Below are 20,774 nucleotides of genomic sequence, written 5' to 3'. Positions count from 1 at the left end.
AGTAAGATGCTGAGGACAGGAAGATATGGAAAAAGATGATCTGCTGTGGCAACCCCTAACGGGAGCAGCTGAAAGAAGAACAAAAAGAACATAACAATGGCCAAAATATCAAGGAAGCAGAATGTTATGTGAGTATTATCAAACCAAACCCTTATAGCCTAAGTGACATTTCATTCAACAAAGCTTGCCAGACCTATCCACTTAATTCTTCCAAAAGAAAAACTTCCTAATGTGTGTGTGAAATTTACTCATAACAAGTTTCCAACTGTGTCCCCATGTTCTTGATGAACTAATTTTAAAGTAACAGTCTACTTCCACTGTAATAATACACTTCTTAGTTTTAAACACTTCAACGTCTTTATTTGGACCTATCATTAGAAAACATAATTTCGTGTATATGCAGACAGCACTAAACTATATCTTTTTTTTTAGACCAAATATTCTACTTTGATGGCATCCTTAATAAATTGTGTCAGTGAGTGGATGGGTGAGAATTCCTTATCTCTGAATATAGAAAAAAGCAGAAATGTTATTTATTGAGCTAAATGATGCTGAATTCAACAACACTGTCACTTTCAACTGAACTGAAAATACCAATTTTGGTGTTATTTTTGAGACAACCTATTTCGTTTAAATCTCACATTACAAAACTATCCAAAACATATTTTTTCCATTTTAAAATGTTAGAAAATGAAGACATTTTCTAAATATGCCAGATACTGAGAAATTAATTCATGCATTTTTTCTAGTAGGAGTGATCACTACAATGTGTTATTTATTATATGTTGAAATGGTTCTTTATGAAACTTTAAGTTAATTCCAAATACTGCTGTAAGAATTACTACAAGAATCACAAAGTTCAAACTTATAGCTCTGGTTCTCAAGTCTTAGTATTGGCAAACTAGTTAAGTTTAGGGCTGATTTCAAAAATTCGAAACATAAAATGTCTTAAAAGGCCATCTTTACCTATCTGAACCAATTTTTACTTACAAACCCGATGCACATTAACACCTCAAGATGTGGGCCTAACTTATGACTAAAGGATTAATAAAATAACAGAGGGAGGTCATGCTTTTAGTTACAGGACCGCAAAACTGTAGAATGAAATGCCTGCTTACATAAGAGATACCCCTCAAGTGTTAGCTTTTAAATCCGGGCTGAATATTAACTACTTTGACTAGAGCTGCTGATTAGCTGTGCATACAGCATCTCGGGACCTTAATGTGGTACTTGGTGCCTCTGTTCTACTGTAAAGTGGTTCTCCATTTCATGGAAACGTCATTTTAGATAAAGGATCATTTGAATCATCAGGTGAAATTATACTTTCATTACACTGGATGGCACAGCATGGACTCGACTATAGAATGTCCAGGAAGGCGTGGGCAGCTAGCTGGTCTACTGTAGGTCTCCAGGACTGTGATAATGTCTTACTTTATCTTTGACTTTCTCTCCCACAATTGACTGTGGACTTCCCAAAGGTTTATTTTTTTCCAGGATGCTGATGCCGGGAGGTTTTGTTTTCCACTCCTCCATTGTCAACTGTTCAACAATTAATTAATTGACACAGATTGGTTTATAATTATGTTAATTAGTTTCTACTTTGTTTTCTGTGTGTTTTAACAAATCTTGGTCTTTATATGTACTAACTTTGTATTTAGCAATTTGTGAAATCTATATTTGTATTTTATCTGAGAACTTGTCACAATGCTCTGCTCTTACATTCACTGAAGAACACTATACAAAAATAAACTGAATTAAATTATTACAGAATTCCCAAGTAAACATATTCCCTAATGTATATTATCTTAAAAAATTACCTTGCTGTCCTGGCTGTCCAGACATCCCAGGGAAACCTATTTGTCCACATAAACCTTTCCCTCCATGCAACCCAGGATCCCCAGCAGAAGGCTGTATGTACTTGCTTGGAATTCTTCTTCCAGGTAAACCAGGAGGTCCAGATGGTCCTATCAGAAATGTACATAATTAAGTGAAAAATAATACACTTTATTATAGTGAAAGTTTACTGTGGTTGCTGTTAAAATGATACTAATATATGGTACAATACCTATTTATAGATGTTTGATAATTTGAAGCCTGCCCTACTGTTTACAATGGTCTTCCAGAAAAGAAAGCTATACCAATTTGGTCTATATGGGGGGATAAGTGAATCTCCTCAATGGAATGATTGCTCTATAAAGCAGGAACCTTAGTTTTAAGTACAATGAAAGTCAGATTGCTCTGGAAATTAATGTTCTTGTAAATTTTGTAATTAATATTGCTGAAGATTTTACTGGCTAAGTCAATGTTTTTTTGTCAATAAAATTACTGGTAAATAAAAAGGCTACCTGCAAATTAAACTTCTGTAAAGGTTTGTGTAATAATATTCACCTTAAATTTCAGTGTAATCAAGCAATTTATTTTGTTTCTTATTTAGCTTAAAGACCACAATACAATATGTGATGAATAGTTTAGTCAAGAACCCAATCATGAGGGTTTGCTGTTTATTCAATTCAAGCCAGTAGCTTTTGAAGGAAAAGATACTTAAAAATATATACAAGAAAGGTCAAGTTGTAAAGTAAAACAGATCAACTGGTATCAACAAATACATTAAGAACATAATTTTAAAATAAATGCACAGCTGCCTCACTGTTTCTCACCCATTATCAGAATTTTCTCTGACACCACATCAAAATGCTTAAAGTAAGTACTTTTGTGTAACTATTTAAACCAATTTGAAAATCGATAAACAGCTACAACACAATGTACAAACAGACAAACACTGTCACCATAGAGTGACTTACCACAAACTTCAAGGTACTCTCTATGAGAAGGACCTGGGAGTCATTGTGGACTCATTACTGTCTACATCTAGGAAATGCAAAGAAGCCCTTAAGAATGCTAACAGAATGTTAGGTTACATAATATGATGTTTAAAGTGCAAGTCAAATGAAGTTATGGTTCAGTTAAGCTTTATAACGCACTGGTGAATTCTCACCTGCATTCTAATTTATAATGTCGTGCATAGAATTCACACTAAAACATTGTGTATGGACAAAAACAGAAATGTGTGTATGCACAAAAAAATCCAGGTGCATAAATCTGTGCATATGCCAACTTAAACATTCTTCCACTACATAAATCCTGGTTAGCATGAAATGTACTGCACATGCACACGCCTGACACCCCACCCCACCCCAACTCCTCCCAGAATTACACCTCCTTGAATATGCAAATCAATATAAATAGCCCCTTAAGTTCAGTGTTCTGTGAACAAACAATGGCAAAAGCACGGGGAAAATAGAAGAATTACAGCAAATACCAAGTGGAGGCAAGGAAAAACGTACTACTTGTTGGTTTAAGCAGTGGTATAAACAACAAAAGGAAGTTGATTGAGTATCATAGAGGGGCGGAGAAACTCAAAAGTTCAGAAAGTCGACACAGTGCCTGAAATAAATAGAAAATCGGGAGTGATCTCCCCTAGACTTTTTTTGTATACAAGATATTGGGATGGATATTTGAGGAGTAAACTGCAAGACAATGATTATATGTTTATATTACATACATTAAAAAAGCATCAATAACAATAACAAATCAAATTAATAAAATATTGAACAATTATTATAAAAGTAAAGTTGAATAAATTAGTTTCTGCAGCTGCATGAATTAAAAAGTACCATTTCCGGCTAGCAGAAATAGCTCAAAAGTTGATAGAAATCTACGTTTTGTAACTCATACAAAAATTTAGTTGACCTAAGTGAAATCGAGTTTACATACACACACACATACACAAACACAGAGACATAATTCCAAAAATGGTATTTTCAGACTCAGTGAGGTCTAAAACGTTGAGATTCATCTAAATCGTGAAATTGAATTTTTAGACAATTACAATACTTTCTCTATAAGAAAGTAAAATGGACTCAGGGAGGTCTAAAACATCAAGATTCATGAAACTCTCGAGGTTGATTTTTTGGACGATTACAATACTTTTCCAATACTTAGGAAAAGTAAATGAGAAAGTAAAATGAACTGGTGAGATATGAAAGACGCCATGAAAAGACGAGTCATAGCCCACTGTCTCAGTGTCATATGGAAGTGTATTAGGGTACAAAGAAAAGAAAAAATAAATAGGAACATGGTGGAAAAAAAGGTCAAAGTGTCAACTTTAATCTTGAAATTTACACTTAATTATGTTTATTTTGTTATTAAAGTAGAACATCATAAAATTTACCTTAAAATCGTTTAATTTACTAGTTTCTCAAATCTCATCATAACTAAAGTAGCATGCTAAATGCTTTGTATTCTGCCTGTTCTTCTATGTACTCTACATGTGTGAATCATTACATGCTTCTTAAACGGGCTTTATCTTATGCCGACAGGACACAGAATACATTACATTCATGACAGTGCTATGAACAAATTCAAATACTAAGATATATACTTGATATCATTTTGATGATGATAGGAATTAAAGCATTATAAAACATGGGGGCACAATGGCGCAGTGGTATTGATGAGCAGGCGCCCCGTGCAGAGATTGTTACTGCCTCTTGCAAGATGCTTGCTGTGCCTTGCGTGACCCTCAATGAAATAATTTATTGTAGCAGTACTATCTCTTTCAAACGTACTAACCCCCAATTCCAGTCCTTCCTTTTCCTTCTCCAAGTAAAACATCGCCACACATTCAGCTCTGTAATAAACGTCAAGCCATCTGTAAACTTAGAACGCCGATTCTTCAGGACTTTTAAGGAACATTGAAATATCTTCATAGTAAATGTTTAAATTACTCCATCCATCTATGCATCCAGGGTTGCACCACTCCCAGCAAGCATACAGCGTAAGGCAGGAACAATCCCTGAACAGGGCACAAGTTCATCACTACCAATTCAGCACCATGTCTACACATTTAATTATTAACAGTATACATTATTTAAATGAAGTTAAACATGTATCTGTATAATGTAATATACATACTTTACTGCATTTTGTCTTAAAAATGATATCAAGAACTCTAAGAAGATAGCGTTTGGAAATCTAAATCGACTTAGAAGCCAGTCGCCATCATCTGTAAATATGCACTCTCTTCTTATTAAATTGAATGGAATTCCTTTATTGTTATTGTATGGTACAATGATATTCAATATGCAAATCTCTATAAATTTATTTTCCTATAAAATGATAAAATAACAACAACAATAATAATAATATGATAAAAAACAATGAAAAATATACAATATGAAAGCATAAGTGGGTCAGGTTGTGCAATATTACAACTTTGATGCAAATTTACTGTGAGGTAATTGTAAGTACTGCGGTGGACTGGCACCCTTCCTGAGGTTTGTTTCCTGCCTTGCGCCCTGTTTTGGCTGGGATTGGCTCCAGCAGACCCCCGTGACCCTGTAGATAGGATATAGCGGGTTGGATAATGGATGGTTGGATGGATATTTGTAAGTACAAATAGTTCTACCGGGAGCACTTGATGGAATGATTGAGTGTATTTATATCTCTTGGGATGAAACTGTTTCTGAGCTGCAAGGTCCCTATAGGAAAAGCTCTGAAGAATTTGCCGAATGGGAAAAGTTCAAATAGACTGCACTAATGGCTGAGGCAGCGTGTGCTAGAAGATGAATCCCAATAATTCTCTCCACTTTCAACACAATCTGCCGAAGAGCTTTCCGATCAGCTGCTGTACAGCTGTGATTCCACACTCAGATACAGTGGGTAAAAATACTCTGAGTGGTGCACTGAGAGTATCAACGCTAAGCAACTATGGTATTAGGAATTTAAACTAATAAACGATATGCAGCTAATTCCAGTGTATTTGATAAAGCCTCACCAGGGATGTGAATTTAAAAAATAAAGGAAAAACACACAGAAAGTAGCACTGCTTTGACGCTCGGTGCTACCATATATTGTATATGCAATGGATTGGACTGGCATGAGAATGTGCATGAGATTACTCCAAGTTTAGTTTTTATACATCACGATGTGAGTGTGGAAACGGGCGTACACAACATTTTTCTGCATACACACCATTTATACACAAGGCCCCTGAAGTACTGTTTGCAGTTTTGCTCTGCAAACTGCAAAAAAAGATATAACAGCACTAGAAAATGCCCAGGGAAAAAATGGCTAGGCTAATTAAAAGACTGAGACGTATGAGCACCAAGTAAAGATTAAAAGAGTTGAGCCTTTTCAGTTTAAACAAACAGATTTAGAAATGGCATTACTGGAGTTTTTAAAATTATGAAAGGAACTAATGCAGTAGATCCAGGCTGTTACTTTAAAATTAGTCCAAAAAGAATACAGGAACAAAGCTGTAAACTTGAGGGAAAGTTTTGCACAAACATTAGTTCACATTGAGAATCATAGACATGTGGAGAAATTACAGTGTAGTGTGGTAGACAATAGGACTTTAGGGAATTTTAAAACTCAAATAAATGTTATTTTGGAGAAATTAGGTACAGTGGTGTGGAAAACTATTTGCCCCCTTCCTGATTTCTTATTCTTTTGCATGTTTGTCACACAAAATGTTTCTGATCATCAAACACATTTAACCATTAGTCAAATATAACACAAGTAAACACAAAATGCAGTTTTTAAATGATGGTTTGTATTATTTAGGGAGAAAAAAAATCCAAACCTACATGGCCCTGTGTGAAAAAGTAATTGCCCCCTTGTTAAAAAATAACCTAACTGTGGTGTATCACACCTGAGTTCAATTTCCGTAGCCACCCCCAGGCCTGATTACTGCCACACCTGTTTCAATCAAGAAATCACTTAAATAGGAGCTGCCTGACCACATCTAAAAGTACTTAAGTAAGTAAGGTGATTTTTCAGTGTAGCTGTGAGTGCAATAACCTGAGCACAAGCCCATGTGAGGGACAAGTTGCAATGAGCAGTAAGACTACATTTAATACATGTTATAGGTTCACAGGGTCAATATTGTTATATGTACAGAGTAGTAAAATTATTACAATGTACAGATTCCATATATAATGGATATTACCACCTTACCTCTAAACTCCTGTCTTACTGTATATAATACAGACACAGTACCTAACCTTACACCTGGGTACCTAATAAAGGATTTTTCACAGCAGCTAACACCACATAGAATGATAACAGAAAAGAACAATATCTTCCGATATTACATTTAAACCACAAGTCAATGAAAAAACCTAGGTAGCCATTGAAGTTACTACCTCCTGTTCCTTTGTGTTATAAGTGTTCTGCCTCAAGAAACCTGCAGTGTCTATCAAAAAAAATGTATTTGGTCATTATTGGCATAGCAATTGAGATATTTGACTTTTTATTATTTAGAAATTAAAAGCTACTGAATTTAAAATAACAAACGTACACTACAATAATACTGTATATGGACTAATATATTAGCACAGCACTGTAATTTGATTCAAGTTTCTAATTTTTCTTATGTGATTTGCATTTTAACTTAAATTCCTTTATATTATCATCATAATTATTTATTCATAGATTACTATTCAAGTCAAATAATAAGTAAATTTTATTTCATTTTACCTGGCTGAATTAACATAATAAATAAGCCTGACATAAAATTATAGAAAATTCAGCACACTAATAAAATCAATATACAGAAGAAACAGCACTAAAAATGTAGCTTATGATTGTAAAAAAAAAATATTTGATCTGCCTGGTGGGTAATGTAACAAGCATACTCCTACTACTAGATATTATTTACATTATTAATACCAGTACACTTTACAATAATACTTCCATTATAACAGAGCAAGTACACACAATTACTAAGGTTGTACATTATTTTTATGAAGTCTGCCTTTGTCACAACACAAGATACTTAAAAACTGGCACAGCAAATTAATTTTTATTTGCCTTCTTTAAATTATTAACTATTTTTATTTCTAAAATGCTAAAACAACAATACAAGTAAATAGTCACTGAAAAAAAAGCACTTTGGGGCATATGGGTCACGTTACATTACTGGGGACAAGGAAGAGTGAACCACCATTGCTAACATGGTTTCTGTTTTATCTAGTTTGGAAGAGAAGCAGCTGGAATATAAATAATATCACTTTCAGTGTATATGCCACAAGCCCCACCCATTCTGGCTGATAAATTATTTAAATTACTCCTTAATCATTTTGGGACCTACTTTAGAAGAGGATAGATCTCCAACTCTGAAGGATTAATTAACAACTACAAACAACTGAGTGGAGCAATGATGATCACAGCAATCATCTTTATTTCTTTTTCTTGTTTTCAGTTCAGCAGATTAAACAGAGTGTCCAGACTAACCTCCAATTATTTCTGTTTTGTCTTTTGTGTTTTAACAAATGGTTTGTATAGCTAAGCAAGATAGGTAATAGAAAAATATGTTGAATATCTTGGTTGTCAAAACTTGGTTGCTGTAATTTCTTTGTAGAAAGGAACAGTGTAATCCTTAAAGAAATCTGAACTAGACAGAAACAAATCTTCAAAAATTATATGAAGATAGTCATTCAGTTTTTAAGTAGATCTGGGACAGTCCTTTTCTAACTTTTCTGTATCAGCTGAGAGGTGGTACACCTTGAAACACATTACTTATTTTGGCAGAATTCCCAGTCTATATTTGACATGTCTTTGGCTACCTTGTACTCATTTTTAACCTTTAATATCCATTGTACATAGTATCTCAAGAGTATGTCCAGATGGTTTATTCTTCAGGTGCTCTTTGTTTGCCTTGTGCTTTTAGCATTCACTTTTGTTCTATAAGAAAACATCATTCAAACAGATTAACCATGCATGCCCTCTAGAAAGAATTCTAAAAGTAATTTCTTCCATTTCAAGGACATTCTGAAAATTCAAGAGTGGACAAAAAATTTGAAAAGAAAACAGCATTTTCAAATGTATCTGTGCTAGTGTGGAGTAAGTCTAACATACTTACTATATGTGCAGATTCAACTAAGAGTTTAAAGTAAAGCATGTGTTAAAGTTTTAACCTTATATTTGATACTTTTAAAGAGGAAAATACCTGCTCAAAAATCTGGATTTTTACCTATTTTAAAACTTTTTTTCTTAACTTTAATACAGAGCATTTCTTCACATAACAGTAACAACATTTATAAGCATGCATTTGTATCCTAAAGTGATTTTGTAATTTTGCTTCTTCTCACCTTCTTGTCCTTTGACTCCTTTGGGTCCTTGCAATCCAGTTTCTCCTTTTATTCCTGTTTGTCCAGGAAATCCATAGACACCAGGGTCACCTCCTACACCTGAAAAATGTAATTTCAAAGAGCATGCTTTGTGAATAAGTGTATATCAATGTTTTTACAGTTTTTTTGGAATTGCTAAAACACTAAAACCCATTCTCTGAACCAAAAGCTCAGTGGTCTGAACTCATTTATTGAATCTCTTTTGACAATACTATGAATAATTTTCCGGCCAGTTGTTCTGACGTCACATCTGATGAAGACCATGGAGCGGCTGCTGCTTCACCACCTGAGGCCACAGGTCCGTCACACCCTTGACCCTCTGCAGTTCGCATACCAGGAGAAGGTGGGAGCGGAGGATGCCATCATCTATATGCTACACCGATCCCTCTCCCACCTGGACAGAGGCAGTGGTGCTGTAAGAATTATGTTTTTGGACTTCTCTAGTGCCTTCAACACCATCCAACCTCTGCTCCTTAGAGACAAGCTGACTGAGATGGGAGTAGACTCACACCTGGTGGCATGGATTGTGGACTATCTTACAGACAGACCTCAATATGTGCGTCTTGGGAACTGCAGGTCTGACATTGTGTTCAGCAATACAGGGGCGCCGCAGGGGACTGTACTTTCTCTGGTCCTGTTCAATCTATATACATCAGACTTCCAATATGACTCGGAGTCCTGCCACGTGCAAAAGTTCGCTGATGACACTGCTATTGTGGGCTGCATCAGGTGTGGGCAGGTGGAGGAGTACAGAAAGTTAATCAAAGACTTTGATAAATGGTGTGACTCAAACCACTTACACCTTAACACCAACAAGACCAAGGAGCTGGTGGTGGATTTTAGGAGGCCTAGGCCCCTCATGGACCTTGTGATCATCAGAGGTGACTGTGTGCAGAGGGTGCAGACCTTTAAATATCTGGGAGTGCAGCTGGATGACAAATTGGACTGGACTGCCAATACTGATGCTCTATGTAAGAAAGGTCAGAGCAGACTATACTTTCCGAGAAGGTTGGCATCCTTCAACATCTGCAGTAAGATGCTGCAGATGTTCTACCAGACGGTTGTGACGAGTGCCCTCTTCTACGCGGTGGTGTGCTGGGGGGCAGCATAAAGATGAAAGACGCCTCACGCCTGGACAAACTCCAGTCTCTATTGTAGGATTAAAGTTGGACAATTTAACATCTGTGGCAGAGAGACGAGCACTAAGCAAACTCCTGTCAATCATGAATAATCCACTGCATTCACTTAACAGTGTCATCTCCAGACAGAGGAGTAGCTTCAGTGACAGACTTTTGTCACTGTCCTGCTCCACTGACAGACTGAGGAGATCGTTCCTCCCCCACACTATGCGACTCTTCAATTCCACCCGGGGGAGTAAATGCTAACATTAATTTTATTTTAATTTTTTTCATTTTTATTACTATTTAATTTAATATTGTTTCTTTGTATCAGTATACTGCTGCTGGATTATGTGAATTTCCCCTTGGGATTAATAAAGTATCTATCTATCTATCTAAACAATTTTCAACACTCTAAACACATTCTCATGCAGTCAAACACTACATTGCGCTTGTGATGTTTAATGGTAACCCCAAGTGGCAAAAGGTAAACCCAAATAAAGCACAGCTGTCATTAATTAGACACTATGACTCAAAACTGATAACACTTGTTTCAAATGATGTGCCATAAACCAGTATAAGCCAGTACAGACTACACACATGTTGTTGAAGGTTCATTTCAACAATGGACAGAAACACAGTTGCAGAGGACGAGTGAGTGTAAGAGGTGGGGTACAAGGAGGAAGAGGAGTGGGCAAGAAGCAGGAAGAGGAGACCACGGAAGAGCAAGACAAAGAGTAGTAATTTCTGATGAAATTTGAACCACTGTCATTGACCATGTTCTTGTCCATGGAATAACAATGAGGGAAGCAATATTGAGTACAACTCAATATCAGCTGATTCTTTATGTCCACCATAATCTGCAGATTCAGACAAGAGAACAGGTACAGTATAGAGTATGTGTTTTTTTGTCTTTGAAAGTTCACAATACTATTGTATACAGATGTTTCAGTAGACTGGGAGGAAAGTCCATCACTGTTTATATTGTACTACATGGATATTTTTGTAACTGCACTTTTTGGAGAATTGCAAGACAGCCAAAGGAGTGTGTAAGGACAGCTATGTTCTATCAGCAGCAAGAGGCCATTATAGTTGACATGGTCCATCAAAACAATGCCATTAGATTGCGAGAAATACAGCAAAGTTATTGAAGACAACACAAACTTTGAAGGAATCAACAGTGTCAGTCTTTCCACAATCGACCATTCCTGCAACGCAAAAGGGTGCGCATGAAGCAAGTGTACAGAGTACCCTTTGAGCGCAACTCAGAAAGGGTCAAAGAGCTGTGATTTCTGTATATTCAAGTAAGTGCATATTCAGACACATTTACAGTAGTCCAGATTGTTTACAGTATAATATCACTGTATTCATACTACTGTCAAGTTCAATGACATCACAGTATGCACAACGTATGTACTGTAAATCAAGGGTGCACATAGTGTACTCTACAGCATAGGTCTGTCTTTCTGTGGCTCATCTATTTCTACATATAGATAATGTTTGAATTGGATTCTATGGACAGACCCGATGAATACATTTTTGTGGATGAAGCAGAGTTCAATCCCACAAAGAGGAGAAGGAGAGGCCAGAACATAATTGGCCAGCGGGCCAATGCTGAAGTGCATAGCCAGTGTGGTGGCAATGTGACACTATGCGCTGCCTTAAGCAAATGTAGGGTTCTACACCATCAGGTCACACTGAGGTCGTATAACACCCAGAATCTTCGTACACTTTTTGGTCATCTTCTAGATGTCTTGCTTGGACTTGAGCATCAGGATCATGAGCTGAATGAGCAACCTACATATGTTATAGTTTTGGACAATGTGTCAGTTTTCACTGTGCTGAACAGATAAGAGAATTGTGTAACATCAATGAGCAATTTATCAACGTGTACCTGCCACCGTACTCCCCTTTCCTCAACCCGATAGAGGAGTTTTTCTCTACATGGCGGTAGAAGGTATATGACAGACAACACTACCCCAGGGTAAATCTCCTACAGACCATGGCATTTTCCTGTGGTGACATAGGTGTGGAGTTGTGTCAGAGGTGGAGGTGGATTTGGCACAGGAGAGGGTTCTTCTCCCTTTGCCTGGCGAGGGAGAATTTAGCATGCAACATTGATGAAGTGCTGTGGCCTGACCGAGCCCAAAGACGTGATGAAGGTCAATGACCAATCACTTGATACAGTCCTTTGATTTTGGACCATTTACAGTGCATTATAGGCTGTTGACTGTACTATAATTCTCATTTACAGTATGGAAAATTCTGTCTTTTCTAGTACTTTATTTTATGCACATTAAATGCTGAATCCACTGAATAATGAAATATTTTTTCTTTGTTTTATTTTGGAGATATAAAATGCATTTCTCCTGGAGTTATATGCCCTAAATACCCTTCCATCCATCATTCAACCCACTATATCCTAACTACAGGGTCAAGGGGGTCTGCTGGAGCCAATCCCAGCCAACACAGAGCGCAACGCAGGACACAAATCCCGGCCAGGGCGCCAGCCCACACAAACACACACACCAAGCACATACACTAGGAGCAATTTAGGATCACCAATCCACCTAACCTGCATGCCTTTGGACTGTGGGAGGAAACCAGAGCACCCAGATATAACCCATGTAGACACGGGGCGAACATGCAAACTCCATGCAGGGAGGACCCGGGAAGCAAACCCAGGTCTCGTAACTGTGAGGCAGCAGCGCTACCACTATGCCACTGTGCTGCCACCCTGAATACAGTGTTTTCAAATTTTTGCTGTAGTGTGTATTGACTGCTCAGTAGTGTTTATGTACCGACCAGCTTGATGCATGATCTGAAAGTCATGTTTGCTTTTGAGCAAATGTAATATAGTTTTGAAAAGATAATTTGATTTTGCAAGACAAGTTAAAGGTTTTGAGAGTGTAGCTTAAATTTTAGGGTTTGTGCTAGTGTTTTGAGAAAAGTAGAGAAGATTTTAGGAAATGTGTTCTAACAATTCAGAAAAACTGTAAACAAGGCTAATATACTGAATAGAGCTTTTTGCACATCCATCTTTGTGTAATACAGACCTATCTTACTACATGATTATGGATAGCCAGAGCCTATCTAACCAGTATCCTTCACAAGACAAGAATAAAGTTTATTGTAAGACAAACTCACACTCATTCGTGTAAAGCAAATCTAGATTCAATGATCAATACATATTTTTGAGGTATGTACCCTGAAAAATTTAAAAAAGATGCATGAAAACTGGGGTGCAAATGTCACACAGTTAACCAGGATGGAATTAAGGTCTCTGAAAGCTGATTCAACTGTGTTAATCACTGCAAAATTTCAACCATCGTTTTTATATTAAAAATGATAAATTAAAGTGTATAATTCTCTAAGCTTGCACTGCAGTAACAGACCATCAAAGAATGACGAAGAGTATAGAGTAAACCTTATAGCAAACACCATCTTTATAAATAACCACAAAAGTAGGTTATACATCTTTGAATGCAGCCATTTGGTCCTTGTTGTCTCTAAGAACGATTCCAGTCATTTGATTAAACAACACATTAAAGGCTAAAGAACTTCTGACTAAGAAAGTGACTGAATAAAAAAGAAATTACAGAACAAAATTATCAGACCTAACTTTAAAAAAAATACCACTACAACCTAAGAACCATACACCATGTACCAATAGAATAATTATTCTAACCTGAAGAAAATGGTTTGTTTAAAGTCTTCCCAAATTAATAAAGAGGAAGAAGGATATGAAAAACAGAAATTCTAATCAAAGTCAAAGAATCTACCTTTTACTCCTTGAGGTCCAGGAGTTCCAGGGAGGCCATCTAGTCCTTGACCACCCATTAATCCTTTTGATCCTGGCAAACCTGGAAAGCCACGGTCTCCATCGTTTCCTTGAACTACAAATGGAGCAGGAAGTCCTGGAGACCCAGGAGGTCCCTGAAAACCTTTAGAAGCATAGTAACATTAAATGACAAAAACATTATGCATTTAGAACATTGTTCACTTGATCTGGGCAGATAAATTCAATGAAGTCAGAAAACTATTTAACACTGGACCATAGTCAAATGAATTAGTGATTACAACAAAAACAAACTATTCATTTTTAAAATCTTGATATTTCATAGTTTTGAAAAGAATGTTAAATTACAATATTAAATCTTTCCGACACTATTTGATAACAAAAAACATAAAATTAGCATTTTTCATAATATCTGTATATCATGAAGAAATGCAAATATAACTTTAGAAAAAGTAAAAGAGTGTAAAAATTAATATCTAAAGTTTCTACAGTGATATATAAGTTTAACTATTTTAGGTATCTGCTACTCTTTTAGACAGCAACTGCTTCTCCTAAAATTCATATCACATAGTTTAAACTATTTTTATTTAATCTTGTTTTTATGCAGTTGCATTTTTGACATGAAAATTTTGGTGGGGTCACACAGACCTGAGGCAGAGAGAGAGAGAAGCTGTCTCTAACTCATCCTAAAAGGTTGTGCAGAGTGTATATATGTATACACATGTGTGAGTGAGTGAGTAAGTGTGCGTGAGAGAGAAAGAGAGAGAGAGAATGGTTAATTTTGGTTAAAATTCAGAACCATGTTGGGTAAGGCATTTAGACTTGTAGTTAAGTCAAAGAAGAAGTGAAGGCAAGATTATGTGATCACAGCCACAGCCTCAAAGGCAGCTAGGGAAAACATGATTTTTAGTCAATGAAAGATCTAGAAATAACATACAAAATAAAACAAAAATTAACAATTCTGAGATGCAAAACAATGAATGTTTTTATTAAACTGGTACCATCTGTAATGAGGTAGTATCACATTTTTACAAGTTACTAAGAAATATGTTCCACACCATACCATAACGTTACTAAGCCTGCCTAATCCTCGGGGCCTATATATATATATATATTGTCACAGGTGGCTGGGGCGATTGGAATGGGATTAGAAGGTGTGTCTTGTGTGCCCACCAATGATTGGACAGAGGCGGGACCAAGGAATGTCCATCTCGTGTTGGGGAGGACCCGATTGGGCAGGAAGAAAGGGCCCACAGGAAGCAGTCGGCGTGTGTTGCTGATGGACAGGTAAGCCCACCGTCGGCTGACTTTCTGTCCTTGCCAGTGGCTTTGCGTGAGCTGGAGATCTGCCTTCAGCCTGCAGAGTCACTTTCACAGGTGCTACGTGCCCTCCGTACGGAGTTGCAGAAGCTGGAGGGGAAGGCAGTTGCGTCAGTGCAGGTGCTGAGTGCATCGACAGAATGGCGCGATGCTGGATCATTTGGCCAGAGCAGTTTGGCGGGGACGGTAAGTAGAACCGACCCTGTAAAGCATAAGGGAGATCCCACCGAAAAGGCCCGTGATGTAAATGATCGGAACCGAGTAGGGGGATGTCCGACAGTGGAGAGGGCAGGCAGGACACGGGCTGATGTGTGCCCTGGGTCCTAGCGCCCTACGCCCCGAGCCAGCAGCAACCTCGTGTCGGTCTATAGGGACACAGATGGGACAGCATCTGTGCCTTTGCCATAGGCAGACTCAAACCATCATGGTGTCCCAGTGGAAAAGGAGGAATCGAGGGAAGAGAGCCGATTCCTCCAATATGGGAGGATGTGAGGCAGGATGCTCAAGTCTGATGGATGGCCTCCCTCTACAGATGGGATGGGTCTTTGCTGGCAGAGGGGCAGCGTCACAGGTGACTGGGGAGGCGACCCGGCCGGGATGGCCCGGAGGAGGGCTTATGCCTCCCCCAGACCACGTGGGGGACGACCGCCCTGGTGGCTTTGGGGACCGCGGGTTTAGAGCTTTGAAGGGAGTGTCCCAATGTCTTAGGAGCCCTGGACCGCACCACTTCTGCCACACCCGGAAGTGCTGGGGTGGGGGAGAGGATGAGGGACACCTGGAGTGCTTCCGGATGTAGAGCCGGTACTTCCGCCACACTGGGGAGTGCCGGTGGAAGATTGCTGGTAGGCACCTGGAGCACATCTGGGTGTGTATAAAAGAGGCTGTCTCCCTCCATTCCATGGCTGGAATAGGGAGAGAAGGAAAGACAAGGTCTTGGAGAAGGCAAGGAGGCAGCCTGAAGAAGGAAAAGGCATTTGAAGAGTTGGCCTGGACTTTGGGGTTTTTAGGGATTTTTGGTGCACTTTATTAGTGTAAATAATGTATAATAAGCATGTGTTGGGTGATTTGAACATGTCCACCTGTCCGTGTCCGGGTCATCTTCCACTATATATATATATATATATATATATATATATATATATATATATATATATATATATATATATATATATATCATACAAAATATAAAGGTGATCATTTACCTTTGTTTATAAAGCCTGTTGATCAATAAGCATTGATTTATCTTTTGATATAGTTACCTATTTTATATTAACTCATTAGGCTACTATTCTTAACACTAGAATTACCTGAGCCTACGAAAAAACTTGGAGATCCGTCCTACCTATAATTGCTTCTCATCTCTCCATCAACGTCTTTTGTCCTTTAAATGTGTTAATAAGTAGCAAGCAGCAAGCAGTCTGCTATCACATTCCCCACCGGCACACAGTTTTCTCATCTCAAGTCTGTTTACCTGCGTGTCAGTTGCTTGGAGTTGTACAGAGTGAGAAGAAATCAAGCAAAATCACACCTTTTATAAATACTATATCGTTATTTGGAACACATGCATTTCATGTGTGTTCCATGTCTACAACGATCTGTGTAAACACACCGTTAAAACAGAAACTTTTTCATGTTTTAGTAATAATTGACAAAATGTAGACATGAAGTGTATAATGTGTGAAGCCTGAAGTCCAAATATCAAATAAGCACTTTCACAAAAAGTACAAATATAACAAAACAAGTGTGCTTTTATTCAAGAATTTAACCGAAGTAAAAGAACCTGCGTTAGGATGCAATATTGACCTGCATTTTCTACGACTGCTTTGGTGGCACAACAGAATCAACTGTTTGATATTTGGACTTCAGACTTCATACCTTATACTGTATATATAAGTCTCTCTTTTTTTGTCAGAGCGACTTTGACATCATGGATCAGAAGGAGCATACTAATGTGAGCAGGAATACTCAAGAATAAAACTTAATAAAAACAATTCACGTCCACAGTCATTCTCAGTCATGCACAACACTCACACCCACATCCACAGTTTTCCCAGTCTTGTTTGCGCACAAGATCTGACACGATTTTAAAATAAAGAGGGGGTATAACAAAACAAGTTTGTACCTACCACATCTTTATCTGAAAAAGGCGTCACATGGTTGTTATTGTGGAAGCTTGAACGTGAGTGAGAGAATAAAACTGAAAAAAAAAAAGTACTATGCAAGTACTATAAATTTACAGACGCAAATCAAATGTATGTTTTTATTGTATGATATAAACAATAAGAGTAGCTCACCACTGAAAATGGTAAATTTGGGAAGCAGCTGATATCGAAACTGTGACCTCTTGATTGAAAGGCAGCAGTTCTTAGCACTGCAACACACAAGCTGTCATATCAACCGCCTACCGTAACCTGCTTTCTTTTTTCTTCGGTTAAATTCTTGAATAAAAGTGCACTTGTTTTGTTATATTTTTACCTTTTATGAAAGTATTTCTTTGATATTTGGACTTCAGGCTTCACACATTATAAACTTCATGTCTAAATTTTGTCAATTCTTACTAAAACATGAAAAACGTTTCTTTTTTAACAATGTGTTTACATAGGTCGTTGTAGACATGGAACACACATGAAATGCATGTGTTCCAAATAATGATATAGTATTTATAAGGGTGTGATTTTGCTAGATTTCTCACTCTGTACAACTCAAAGCAACTGACACGCAGGTAAAAAGACTTGAGCTGAGAAAACTGTGAGGGGTGGGGGATGTGATAGCAGGCTGCTTGCTGTTTGCTGTTTATCAACACATTTATAGGACAAAAGACGCTGATGGAGAGGTGCGAAGTGATTTAAGGTGGGATGGATCTACAAATTTTTTCGCAGGCTCAGGTAATTCTGTTGTTAATGTTGACATGCTTCCTACATTATACTGTAAATTGATGGCATCACTATTCATAATACTGCTACAGAGCTTTATTTAACCTCTTAATATCTGGTTCTTTCTTTAATATTCCGTCACAAGAACTTTATTGCAACTATGACAAACCAGCTAAGTATCAAGAAAAAGTAAGAGGTTGAAAATGCTAAATAACAAAAGATCTTGATGATTACAGACAAGAAAAACGTAACAGATATTACATAGTTTTTACAATAAAATGTAAAATTAAGAAAGATTGCAAACTACAGCAATTTTGAGAAATGAATATAGAAATACTTTTCACACCACTTCTGCTTCTTTTCAACAGTTAGTATATTTTTTAAGTCTTTCTTGTATTCTGCTGTAGCTATATGAAAGTTAACTGCACCTGGTAAAATAACAACTCAAAGTTTGAAGGAAAAAAAATCCACATACCAGATTCTCCATCAAGTCCAGGAAGGCCAGGGTCACCTGGTTGACCAATAATAACATGCTGTAAAACAGGACCAGGAGGTCCAGGTGGTCCGGGGAGTCCACTTATACCAGAAGATCCTAAACAATAATGTTCCAAAAAAATTATTTTAATCTTTAAAACATTTCTGATTGTTCAGGAGTAGGAATAAAATCAGCATACTGGAGCAGTGAGGCATCACGTTCCACATAAAATATAGGATACTTTAAATACACTTGCACATACATTTTTGGATTGATTTTACATATTTGAGAAATATTAAAGGTAATTTAATAAGGGATATATTTGGAAATTTAAAGTATGTATACTTTCTATTTCTGCTTTTTATTAGTTTTTGCCAGGTGGAACAGCTATCTCCTCCTCTTTGCACACATTTTTCATGTGTCGTAATCAACTGAAACATGAGAAGCCAGTCCGCCAATTGTAGTGGGAAAAGCTTTTTGCCATTCCCATATACTGTATTTATTCTGATGGTACAGTAGTTAATCAGGAATCACAAGTCACTTACACCACCAGTACACCAATATAGTTTTTCACAATTGCAGCTGTACAGCTCTTTGATTCTAACTCTGAACCGAAATTACAGAATGGATGAGTAATGATTTACTTAGACAAAGCAAGAAAATACAGATATTTTAATTATTTGCAGAAACAAAAAAGTGAACTTGATCATCTGTCTTTACAAATCAAGTCAGAAATAAAGAACTTGGAAATTATTATGGAGTTATTATGAGTTACTATCACATTTAAATTTTAAATCACATATTAATCATAATACTAAGACTGATTAATTTGCAAAATTTCAGACATAAAGAAGATGCTGAAAAATAAAAGCACACTTTTGTTTTGATCGGCTAGATTATTGGAATTCACTCCTCACAGGACTACCCAAGAAAGATATAATTTGACAGAAGCTACAGTAGTTCAAAACGATGCAGAAAGAGTTGTAACCAGTAAAAGAAAACTTGAGTACATCTCACTTGTCATAGCACCATTACATTGATTCTTGTGTTCATTTTCACAAAACAAATCATTGCAGAAGAACTTACAATCATGCATGACTCTCTACAGCTACATTTGCAGACACAACCTTGGACTGTCTGAAGCAAACAAAAAGAAGTTTTAGAAGAGCAAATGACATTTTCGTCAAAGTTCACCTCTTTACTGGAAACTATAAAAGTTATAAAATTAAAAAGACTGGAAGACCAAATAAATCTTTGAGTACTAAACTCACTAAGCTCAAGGACAGGAATTGCAAATCCAAATTTTCATCTTGGATTTAAAGGCGAATGTTGAATACCCAAACTAAATTTTTAAAAAGATTCTCCTGTCATTATAAGTGTTTAATGGGTTCAGCTTTGAAGAAGCAAGGGAGCTAAGACTCCAAGCCATTCTTTTGTATGTTGTCCACATCAGGCTATCTAAAAGTAATAACTCCATTATTTACAAGGGTTGCCCATACAGTATTAGGGTATCTAAGAATGAAGACTCCATTATTTACAAAGATCCCAAGAGTTTTAAAATTTATTTATCACTTCTAACTTTAAGATGTTGTACCTTCTTGAAAGTCAATTTCCTAATTGCATTAGTGAATGTACTGCACAGATGTTGTTTTTTCTGTTTTAATTCAAGGTGCTCTTCTCTATATTTGCTGCTTTTTTTTAGATTAGATATTTCTAAGTATAGGAAAATGAGGTTAATAAATTGGCAAGAGTCTATAAGAAAAATTTCTCTGTTGTGATCCAGGCTGTAGATTTTTCATCAAATAATCCAGCCACTTTGGCTGCAATAATACCAATAATAACATTTGTTTATAACCTAAGGATAACAGAAGATACATAAGCAGATCAAATAAACTGGGTTGAAGTGGTCTGCCAGTTTGCAGACTAGGTGAACAAATTCCAGATACAGCAGGTAGAGCTGATTGGCGCTGATGTCTTCTGTGAGTCCTCATACATGTC

General features: G+C 37.0%; 1 protein-coding gene across 1 annotated transcript in view; it reads right to left on the bottom strand.

Annotated features, from left to right (window-relative positions):
- The window catches only part of col4a6 (collagen, type IV, alpha 6), a 582,406-nt gene that overhangs the window by 67,131 nt on the left and 494,501 nt on the right, over positions 1–20,774 (bottom strand). The window contains exons 38-41 of the mRNA XM_039765772.1: positions 18,777–18,893; positions 14,092–14,253; positions 9,153–9,251; positions 1,818–1,964 (exon numbers count right to left, since the gene is read on the bottom strand). Of these exons, the coding sequence (XP_039621706.1) occupies positions 1,818–1,964; positions 9,153–9,251; positions 14,092–14,253; positions 18,777–18,893 (525 nt within the window). The remainder of the gene's footprint in view (positions 1–1,817; positions 1,965–9,152; positions 9,252–14,091; positions 14,254–18,776; positions 18,894–20,774) is intronic.

Source organism: Polypterus senegalus, chromosome 10 (genome assembly GCF_016835505.1).
Source record: "Polypterus senegalus isolate Bchr_013 chromosome 10, ASM1683550v1, whole genome shotgun sequence".
NCBI classification, from domain to species: domain Eukaryota; kingdom Metazoa; phylum Chordata; class Cladistia; order Polypteriformes; family Polypteridae; genus Polypterus; species Polypterus senegalus.
The sequence above is the reverse complement of the archived record's forward strand: the minus strand, read 5'-3'. Positions and strand labels throughout refer to the sequence as shown.